Source organism: Ursus americanus, chromosome 16, assembly GCF_024610735.1.
Source record: "Ursus americanus isolate L20-20 chromosome 16, mUrsAme1.1.p, whole genome shotgun sequence".
NCBI lineage: Eukaryota > Metazoa > Chordata > Mammalia > Carnivora > Ursidae > Ursus > Ursus americanus.
This window is the reverse complement of record NC_142142.1, coordinates 62,916,236-62,927,255: the sequence shown is the minus strand read 5'-3', so window position 1 is coordinate 62,927,255 and position 11,020 is coordinate 62,916,236. Positions and strand designations below refer to the sequence as shown.

The 11,020-nt window shown below is 47.3% G+C and overlaps 1 protein-coding gene across 1 annotated transcript; it reads right to left on the bottom strand.

The window, feature by feature from the left end:
- Positions 1–3,110: 3,110 nt before the first annotated feature.
- Positions 3,111–10,812, bottom strand: LOC123792355 (stromelysin-1). Its single transcript, XM_045797517.2, has 10 exons — positions 10,711–10,812; positions 9,705–9,949; positions 9,465–9,613; positions 9,222–9,347; positions 7,526–7,690; positions 7,198–7,342; positions 6,243–6,376; positions 5,701–5,860; positions 4,471–4,574; positions 3,111–3,234 (listed from the first exon to the last, which is right to left on the bottom strand). Exons 1-10 carry the CDS (start codon positions 10,810–10,812, stop codon positions 3,134–3,136), a joined length of 1,431 nt encoding a protein of 476 aa, XP_045653473.2. The 3' UTR covers positions 3,111–3,133.
- Between the last annotated feature and the right edge of the window lie 208 nt (positions 10,813–11,020).

Sequence of the window (11,020 nt, the reverse complement as noted above, 5' to 3'; positions counted from 1 at the left end):
AGAGAGAGAGAGAGCACTAGCAGGGGCAGGGGCAGGGGCAGAGGAAGAAGCAGACTCCCTGCTGAGCAAGGAGCCCGATGCAGGACTCGATCTCAGGACCCCGGGATCATGACCTGAGTTGAAGGCAGATGCTTCACCGACTGAGCCACCCAGGAGCCCCATAAACTCTTATTTTTAAGCCAGTTGGGAGTTATTGCTACCTGTAACTAAAAGCATCCCAACTTACCAATATGTCTACCCACTTCAGTCAGAATTCAGCTTCACCATTCCAGCAATACTACTGCTGTAAACAACATCTAATGACTTGTGTGATGGGGAATCCAACAGAGGGCATCCCTGCTCCCCCAGCTCCGCTCAGCCGTCGAAGGTTGACCTTCTTTATCAGATACACAAGTGAGGGTATCGGAATGCTAATCAAATGTTGAAAATAACCTACTGACACATTGCATACTAAAAATAATCTTCTAACGCACATAATTTTGATGTATTTTTTATTATTTTAATTTCAAATACATTAAATTTTTTTCAAATGTTTATTTTATATATCATTAAATCATTATTTTCCTTATGTAGTATTTCTATTTTTTCAGATGTGTGTATTTTATTTATTTTTGATGGTTTTTATTTTTTATTTTTATTTTTAAATTTCATTTCCTTTTTTCTCTTCTTGATTTACTTAAGCATGGGTTTCATCAAGTAGGGGGTTGAATAAATAAATTATGTGTTTGTTTCGTAGAAGTCGGCCGATATTAGTGAAGCATGTACTAATGAGGAGTGGTTGCCAAGATGTATTAAGTGAAAAGAGCAAAGAGCATAGCAGCGTGAATTCACCTGCTACCAGTCTAACTTTAACAGACGGTGTTAATGCTTGCGTGTGTACAGAGTAGCTCTGTGGGTCACATGCACGTGTACGTGCTTATTTGCGTGTGTTCTTTCTTCCTGGACTATAAGCTCGATGAGGGCAGGGAGTGTCAAACTAGCTTCTGAGAAAAGGCACTAGTTGGTGGGGACAGGAGTGAGGAAAATTAACTTTTCGCCGTGTTTTCTACCTTTCAGAATTGTGCTGTGGCCACCTAGCACACCTGCAGAAAATAATCCAAATAAATTCAGGTAATTTTTAAAATAAAGAAATGCTCAATTCCTACCAAAATACTGCCATTTCTCAGAGTTCCGTCTCACAATCTCCCATATGGTCTCTTTCATACTCATGGTTTTAAGGACGGTCTAAATGCTGACAAGCCACGTATTTAAATCTCCTCTCTTTTTTAAAAAAATTGAGATATGATTGACAGACAACATTGTATTTGTTTGAGGTGCATGAGAAGAAGACTCCATATATGTCCATGTTGCAGAACGGTCACCACAGTAAGTGTGGCCAACACCCGTCACCCCCATAGTCGCTGTGTCGCCTCTTTCGAGTTCAGACTCGTTGAGCCATGGCTTAGTTAGGTATCTCACGACATTTCAAAACTTGGCAAACCTAAGCCATTCTTCCCCATTCTCACCCTTTCCTCACAAAGCTGTGTGTCTCCAAGCTGTCCCCCAACCCAGCAAATGCTGCCATCGTTTGTGACATTTGTCCTTCTGCTCTAGGAAGCTGTCTGGGAATGACGTGGCCTCTTTCCTCTTTCTTCAACGCCCCGTAGAGCCCTGCTGTCTTTCGTGTTCTTGTCTGACTCTGTAGTGTGACTGCTTTCGCCTGAGCCGTGATCCCCTCACCTGGTTCACCCATGCCTCCCCTCAAAACCTCCTCTGGGGTGATTCCCTCGGAAGTTCTAACACGACCCAGTGCAGGGGAAATCCTCCTGTTATTCTATTGAAGATGTCGATGGTTTTCCTTTAGGACTCATCACGCTTACAGTTGCAGGTCCGTGATGGTGGTTATTTGCATATGTTCGTTCTTGCTGGACTATGAGCCTGATGAAGGCAGGAGCTGTGTGTGTTTACTCGGGTGCTTACGCCTACAGCGCAGCACAACGCCTGGCGCACGGAATACGACTAATACGTTATCCGCCAATGAATGGGCAAGTTACAGCGTGCGAGAGCTCTTACTGCGTGGCAGAGCGTGCTAGACCCCTGACTCGGGCGATAAATCCATCTGAGCACCAGCATCTGCTCATGGACCTTGGGCCCGGACAAACGGCACGAGCACCGGAGGATGCGTTCATGCGTGCGGCGGCCGTGAGCGAAGCTGTTTGCTAGAACAGCGCAAGGGGGGGCGCCTGGGTGGCACAGCGGTTAAGTGTCTGCCTCCGGCTCAGGGCGTGATCCCGGCGTTACGGGATCGAGCCCCACATCAGGCTCCTCCACTATGAGCCTGCTTCTTCCTCTCCCACTCCCCGTGCTTGTGTTCCCTCTCTCGCTGGCTGTCTCTATCTCTGTCGAATAAATAAATAAAATCTTTAAAAAAAAAAAAAAAAGAACAGCGCAAGGGCCCCACTGAGGAAACGTGTACGTAGAAGGAGAAGGTGAAGAACAGGGTGGTTGTTCTCCACCTGGAAAAGAAAGTGTGTGAATGAGGGGATCTGCCACAGTCCTAAGATTCTGCTTCACAATTGTTTCTAGCGCCCGCCCTGCAAGGTGACAGCTTTCCGAGGTCTTTCCCCTCGGGCGTTTCAGGAACGGTAGGACATCTGGGTGGTGGAAACAGGGACATGTGCTGGTAGGACACCTGCAGAGGGCACGGACTACACTGTCCTCAGTTCTGGACGAGCCCATGGTGAGGCGGCCGCCATGGAGATCCGAATCCTCACACCATGGGCCAAGGATCTCAGGTTGTCTCCTGTCGGGTCCACACCCAAGGCTGTGGGGACAACTTGTTCTTGAGACAAACAAGACGATAAAATAACTGTCCGATTCTTTTTATTAAATAACAAGTAAATAGTCTATATACAGTCACTGGTCTTGCACACGAGCGCTCTCCCTTCTCCCGTGGAGGTTACTCCATGTGACCAAGAGCCGACTAGCAGCCAGCTTGAATGCCCGGTACCGCGTGAAGCGACCAGCAGACGCGGCGTCACCCGCGCCGTCGGTCCCACACACGCAGGAGATAAGGAACCATCTCCATTCACAGAGACTAAGGGGAAGGGCTATCAGCCCCATGGCCGGTGCCCAGGGGGCGCTTCTCGGCGTCTCAGCAATTCAACCAGCTGTTGCCCTTCAAGGAATGTGTCACTTTCCTCGCATTTGGGTCAAACTCTAGCTGTGAAGATCCGTTGAAGAAATAGTAAAACCCTGGAAATATGGACAAGGGAAACCATGAGATCTTTTTTCAAATAAATAAATTTGGCAACATACGAAACTCAGAATAATAGGTAATTAAAATTACAAAGTGTTTATAGGGTTTTACTATTGCAGGGACTCTGATAAGCATTTTATCTGATTGTTTTTTCATTTCTTTCTGCAACAGTCCTATGAGGGACGCGTATCTAAGTCCATTCTACAGATGAGCAGGTGGAGGGCCCACACATGCTTGCCCCGGGTCCCTTGCTGGGGACAGGCTGCAGACATCATTGCCTTCCAGCTCGGACCGCAAAGCCAGGCTCCGCTTGCTAGGTTATCTGCTTCCGATCAGACAGAACTCTCTGTTTCTTTGGAAACTATGAACTCTTTATTTCCTTTTTTCCTGACAGTCCTCCTCCCCTTTCGTTTCCTGAGGGTCATTTCTGGCCCCAGAGAAGCATGGAAACTCCTTCAGAACAGCAGGGGGGCCTTTATGGCTCTGCTGTCCTGCTGCTCAGGCTTCCTTTCAAGAAGGGTCACCAGCCTCCAGCTACCTTTCCTTGAGCAGGAAAAAGATATAACTTTTTTAAAACTTTGGGCACATGAAAAAGTAATTATTTTCACCTGACCAGTGTGGGCAGGGACTGACTACTCAGGGACCTCTTCTCAGGGATTAGTAGTTACAACAGGATGCAGCGGAGGACAAAGCCAGCCAGTAAGAAAGTTGGCCACACCACTTGAGGGGGTTTTTATGCCCACATGGGAACCTGAAAGGTGACGGGTCTACATGTAAGGACGTGACCCGTGAGCACTTCGGTGTTTCCTGCATGTACAAAATAGGGAGATGTATGTTGACTGTCTTCATGATTCGAACCAATGTATTACAGGAAGTTGTCATAGACTTGGTACAGAATTGGTAAGTTGCAATTTGGGGAGGAGGGAAAGAAACTGGTTAAAGAAAATCTGTCATTTCATGGGGCGTCTGGGAGGCTCAGTCACTTAAGCATCCGACTCTTGGTTTTGGCTCAGGTCGTGATCTTGGGGTCATGAGATCGAGCCCTGCATTGGGCTCTGTGCTTAGCAGGGAGTCTGCTTGAGTGTTTCTCTCTCGGCCCCTCCCCCACTTTCTCTCAAGTAAATAAATAAATCTTTAAAAAAAATCTGTCATTACAAACTAATCCAATTGTCCCTCTGATACCATAAGATGTTTCAAGTACCCCATTGCCAGCAGAAGAAGTATGCTCTTACCAAATGCTTCAAAAGCAGCATCGACCTTGGGGTCAACCCCTGGGAAGTCTTCTGCTATTTCCCTGGGGAAGCCTGGCTCCATGGAGCGTCTCCTCTCATCAAACCTGCATCCAGTGAAAGAAACACAGCACAGCATTGCTCAGAGGACATGTTACCAAAATTCTTAAGTCCTGTTAGGTTTAATGTGGAGTCCTAGTAAACTTTCTAAGCACCGCCAATAAATGTCAAACATGTCAAGCACCACAGAAATGCGTGACTTTAATGGAGCTGCAGACATGATTCTTAGAACTGTATCTCCACCAGGAGCAGAGGCAACACCCCGATCTACCCGATGTCTGTCACCATACTTCTCAAGCCTGGATGGAGAGAACCCTAATCATCTTTCTGTCACACAAAGAACACACACATCTTTCTGTCTCTCCTGGACGGAGAGAACCCTAATCATCTTTCTGACATGAAGTATGAACAGATGAGTTGGCTCATTCATCTCAAATACAGATTTCAGATTCTCTACCCTACGCAGCTCCTGTACGTCCTCCAACCCAGCACATCTGGATTTCCTGTGGCAGCCTCCTAGGGAAAGGGATGGCGGAGACCAGAAAGCACGGGAATGTGCTTCAGACTCGTTGGCTGGACCTTGGTTGGCCCACCCAGTCTGGGCAGACGGCCCAGGCATCGGCCTCCGTGAGTCCTGGGTTCTAGCCATAAAACTGGGCCGCTATTGCTCATCTAAACAGGCCGCACTAATGAGTGCATGAGGTTAGGGGAAGCCCTGAAAAACCGTATAGCAAGGTTGGGAAGATGAGAAAAACACCCAAGGAGGTGATGAGTCGACAAGAAAGGAACGCTGAATTGTGGCCTGGATTCTTGAAGCTTCTTTTAAAAAGAGACAAGCCCATATGGGTTTGGAGTCCAGCAGGGAAGCTTGAGGCAGGACTTGAAGGGTGAGTGGGTTGGCGGGGTTGGGGGGCAGAGGGCAGAGGCGAGAAGAGTCCATCCAGGCAGGTTGGGCGTTAGCAGGGGGAGCTCAGCTCATAGGCTCAAGGTGGGAGCGAGGCAGACGCGCCCGTGACCGCCTGTGACCAGCGCTGCTGCCTTTGAAAGCAAGCATGTCCCCACCCTCCATACTGGGAGGGAGGCTGGGCTGAGAGTGACCCGGGGGTTTCCTCGGAGGAAGAAGATAATCTCCCTAACGAGGCTCCATACAAAGCCATCCCAGCCCCATCTTACCGCCAGTATTTGTCCCCTACGAAGAAGTACGTTTTCTTCTTTTCCTTATCAAAAACGGCTGCGTCAATTTTCCTTACGGTTGAGGGAAAACCCAGGGTGTGGATGCTTTTTGGATAACCTGCTTGTGCCTCAGTTCCTTTGACGGCCCAGAACTGATTTCCTGTTAAGAAAAATAATTCAGAGTCACACTGACTTTATGACAGTGAAGACTTTGGGTTTTGGAAATACTCAGCACCTTTGATTTTTGTAATAAAGATTTAATCCCCAGCTCAAAGTGGGTTTTTAACAAAAATTTGCAGATTCTAATGGATGAACACAAATCCAAAGAAGGAATTGACAACTCTGAGCAATTTATATCCCTACGTGCATTTTTATTATCTGTCAAACATAAATAAAAGAAAACCAGATCCAGCTATCTCTTCACTACCTTAGAGTGACGAAGGAGACACACTTTGTCAGAGTAGAGAAAATTAAACCCTATTCAATTTTCCTGTGAAAGCGGCAATTTCAGCAAGTTAGAGAAATTATTATTTCATAACGACCTTTAAAAACGAAAACAATGTCCTTGCTCGTGTCTTCGTACGCAGCATCCAGGCCTGAAGGAAGGGACGGCCAAAACGAAGAGATCAGGTAAAATCCAGGTTCAAGCGTCCTGAGGGATTTGCGCCAAAAATGCCTGAAACATACAGAAAAGGAAATGAAAACGGAGACACAGACGTTCACCGTTAGTATCCCTTTCTCATCGTGGTGCCTCATCCATCTTCCCCCATCCGCCGTCTGTGAGGCTCGAGGGCAGGCAGAAATCAGGGAAATCGCCGGTGGGGAAAGGTCTTTGCTTTTTCTTGGGGGCCCATACGCAACCTCCTACCAGCGGGTTCCGGGGCAGGACCTTCTGGAGAGAAGGTGACCACATTCTTGCAAACCAGTGTAGGGGCCATAACACCGCTTACGTTTTCAAACAGAGAGACCGGTGTGTGTGCGTGTGTGTGTGTGCGTGTGTGTGTCAGTATTTCCACAACGCTTCTGGAAGCCTCTACACGTGTCCTTGACGGTGGGTGGATGCCGGGAGCCAGTGTGGCGGGGAGACGTGCTTTTCACTTTCTCCCCATGTGTGCAGCTTGAATGTGTTACCGTGTGCATATTTATCTGCTGTGAGTCAGCTGACTGATTAAGTGTCATGCTCTCCCGATGGCGTTTTTAAAGGGAACAAAGATAAATCTCTAATTCTGAAGTTCCACGTGAGCCTTTGGAAAGCAAGCGTGGCTTATAGCGACCAGGAACAACAATGAGAGGAGAAGAATCAGACCAAGTCTTCGAAAACGAGCTTGGTGCTTTTAGGAAAATGTGGAGGGTGAAGCCCGAGATCTCAGTGATTGCAAGGTCAGAGAAAACATTTTTGCTCTCAGCATTGAAAAATCTCTACCAGGTTTCTCTGTTGTCCTTTCTAAGCATGTACATGGAAAGAACAGAGAGGGAAATGGAAGGTTCCGGTCTGACCTGTCTTTGAAGAACAGGATTTCTCCCCTCAGAGTGCTGATTGCGTCGAAGGACAGACTGGGGTCGCACGCGGCTGGGGTCTCGGGTCCTGGAGGCACATGTTCCGGGGGCACCGCGGGGTCATCCGGGGAGACAGAGGGAGATCCTGCAGCAAACGGTTGGGGGAGGCAAACAGAAGGACAACTGTGATGCCATCGCCCACGTCCATGCTTTCCAAACACTGTCAGGTGCTTTGAGAAGAGCTGCAAAGGCTTCACGCGGCCTTGTCCAGCTTTCCCGAACACCGTCCCCGCACAGCTACCGGCCTGCTTTCCGCAGCCTCGCTCACCGTACAGGGACTGGATGCCAGCCACGTCATCTTGAGAAAGGCGGAGGCGGGCCGGGTCTGTGTGCGCGTTGTAGACCGGGTACATCAGGGCGCGAGGGTCGGCCGAGTGGAAGAGACCCAGGGAGTGGCCAAGTTCATGAGCGGCAACCAGGAATAAATTGGTTCCTAGTTAAGAAATCAGAGATAACACGGACTTATTCCTTAAACGCACGTACATCATCACGCAGGTCAGCTGTTGGTTTACGTCCTGGAGGCACACGGCGCTTTCCTGCCTCGTTCTGTGGTCAACTGACCCGCGGACTGATCACACACTTAATGGAAAGCCAAGTGTTTCTCAAGGCTCATTCTTGAAGTCAGTCCTTGAGACGAAATACCCACCCATGTCCGCCTACCCCCTCTCCCGTCTTAGGATCCTATTGACTTCCCGAGAACCAGCTCCTCTGTCTTGTGCTCCGGAATGGAACCAAACCCCTTGTTTACCACATCCATAAACATTTCTCTCCATTTGCCAAGGAAAAGATAAACACGGTCTCAACGTATTACCGCTTGCCAGTTATGGTCTCAGTTCAATGAATCACAATTTATTCATCTCAATTCTGAAATCCTTAAACAAGCATTCTCCCATTCTTTTCCACTGGACTCTTGCCGGCATAATTTTTCCACCTCAAGATTATCATTAAACACATATTGGGTCCGGAAATATTAGTAAGGATAATTGTTACAGGGTTTGTGAGATTGGTCTAAAAGATAGCATGCCCAATCACGCCTATCATTTGTCACAAAAGAGATTTGGGCCACACAAACACTACCTGTATTTGTATTTTTTTCCTTCATATTATTAAAAAAAAATCAGAAGTCATCGTGGAATTATGTCTGACATGCTACGTTTACTTTTGTAAGCTTTATTCGTGTAATTTTGTGATCCTAGTAAAGTCCTCATTAGAGACTTTGCAGGAAGAAGTTGTTAAATCAATCGAACCAAAGAAATTTATCCAGCACAAACGTCACATTCCTACTCCCTACAGAGATTCTGTTTGCATTTCGATTATAAATCCCAATGAATTTCAGAAGTAGTAGCATTTATTTTAGTCTGTTTTTTGAAATCTTTGGAAGCCAATCCTCAAGGCATACAGTTATGAATTGAGAAATATTCTTCTACTTAAAAAATCTGACACTGTATTTGGGGGCTAGTCCTTCCCTTCAGAACAAGACTATAGAAGCTCTTGTTAACCTAGAGACAGTAAAATGCTGATTTACCAGGAAAACCTAAACAGGGACCTCCGTTTCCGAAATTTAACTCTCATCTCTGTTTGGAAGAGTAAGGAAGAAATTTCCCCCAATTGCATGCAAGCAACATCAAGGGCCCGGTTTAAGGCAGAATCCATGCGGTGCACTGGCCCTTGGGTATGTGTAATTCATTATAATGAGAGGATATTCCTAATGATGGTCCTCAGCTCACACCAGAACCGTAGTCATCAAAGAACTACTTAACGGTGTTCCCATATTGTGCTTACCAAGACAGAGAATAAACTTTTTAGACATCTGAAAAATGGTTAAAACAGAAATACTTTCTACTAATTCTTGAGCCATCTGGAAAATGTGGAACACCCACTTCTTGAAGATTCTTAGCTATTAAGAATTTCCTAAATCTAAAGAAATCACCCACCCACATCCTTCCGAGAGACGTGGAACTAACCGGAAGTATCCCTCGTCCATTGCTCGTCATCGTCAAAGTGCGCGTCTCCGTAAATGCCGGGCCCGGGCGGGTAGGCATGACCCAGAACTTTTCCAGGTCCATCAAAGGGGATAAAGTCTCCATGATCTAACAGAGAAAATGTTTTTATTGGAAAGATAGATAATTAAGATCTATTTGGAACATCCCCCCACCCCACAACAGCAACTGGATAAATGGATGCATTTCATGTTTTTGTTTTTTTACCTCTAACTGCAAATAAGATCTTTATGTCAGCCTCTCCTTCGTCAGTCCTGGAGAAAGTCAGTGGAGTCACCTCCTCCCAGAGGCTCAGAGCTTTCTCAATGGCAGAATCAACAGCATCTCTTGGCAAATCCAGCGTATAATTCATAACCCTTGATGAGAAACATTGAAGATGTTATTTTCTCCTGTGACAGTCATTTACAAGATCTCAATATTACGTGAAAACCTGTCTGGAGCCGTCACCTGTAAGTGAGGTGTGTCTTCCTCCACTTGGGCATGCCGGGGAAGGTGGCGAAGTCACCGACGTCGGGGACCCCACACCTGGGCTTGTGCATCATGTCTAGAGTGTCCGAGTCCAGCTTCCCCGTCACCTCCAGCCCGAGGAACTTCTGCATTTCTCGGAGTTTGTCAACAACAGGACCACCGTCCCTTCTTCTCACAAATGCTTTGGTATCTTTTGCAAGGTTGTAGTAGCGTTCCAGGTATTGCTAATGGGATAATAGGTAGAGTTTTCAGGTCATACTCATGATTTTTAGCCTGTTATAGTAAATTGCAGCTGCAACTTAATCTGTGGGCCGTCTGGTTTGCGGAAACCAAGCTAAACGTCACGTTCGCGTCAACTATTCAGTTACAGGCTCCGCCTGCTTCGGTTCTGTCTTTGAACCAAGTAATCTCTGGAGCTTTGTCTACTCCCACAGCAATGAAGATGAAGCAGAGAATCAAGATAAATGTCTAGCAAACTTAAAGGAGGAACACAGAGGGCATAATTGTGTATTTCAGGCTCGTTTAGTCAACAACCTCAACGGTCTACTTTATGGGTCTCACGGGGACCGGCTAAGGACAAAAGTTGGACAAATCCCTGTGTATAAACATGACACTAGCAATATTTATATCTAGCTAAACTTATGTTGCATTAAAACACCTACAGAAGTCCCAACTGGAGATACATTTAGTTCCGCCTCTCCACCTGTTTCCCGTGTGCCTCACGCCCCAGTGTGGCCGCAGCCACGGTGCCGGCGATCTAGGGAAAACACCTAGTATTTCTGGCCTTTGTTCATTCCTGCAGGACAGGGAGCCGCACAGTGGGATACGGAGACCCGTCCCCATCCCACACGCTGTCACTCTCTGTCCCTGATCCACTCCCACACAGTAAGCCCAAAGCATCCTATGTGTTGTGTGAATGGAAAGCAGAGAACAGTTTTCCCACTGGGCTCTGCCGACGCCTGGGAGGGGGGCATGCACCAGTTACCTGAACAAGTTCCATGCTGTCCTCGTCGTCTGCGGCTCTGTCCACTGGGTAGGCCGAGCACACAGCCACACAGAGCAACAGCAGAGCTGGAAGGTTCTGCATTTCCACGGGCTCTTCTTGGCTCTATGTCGTCGTAGTGCCTCTGCCTACCTCCTCCTGGGTCCACTCTCTGGAGCCCTGACTTTTATAGGGCGACAGCGGTGGGTTAGGTCACCCGCAGCTTGACTCATGATTGCTTTCATCCGAATGGCAGCAGGACTATGTCCAAAAATTCCGAATCTGAAGTAGGATGATACAACCTACTTTACTA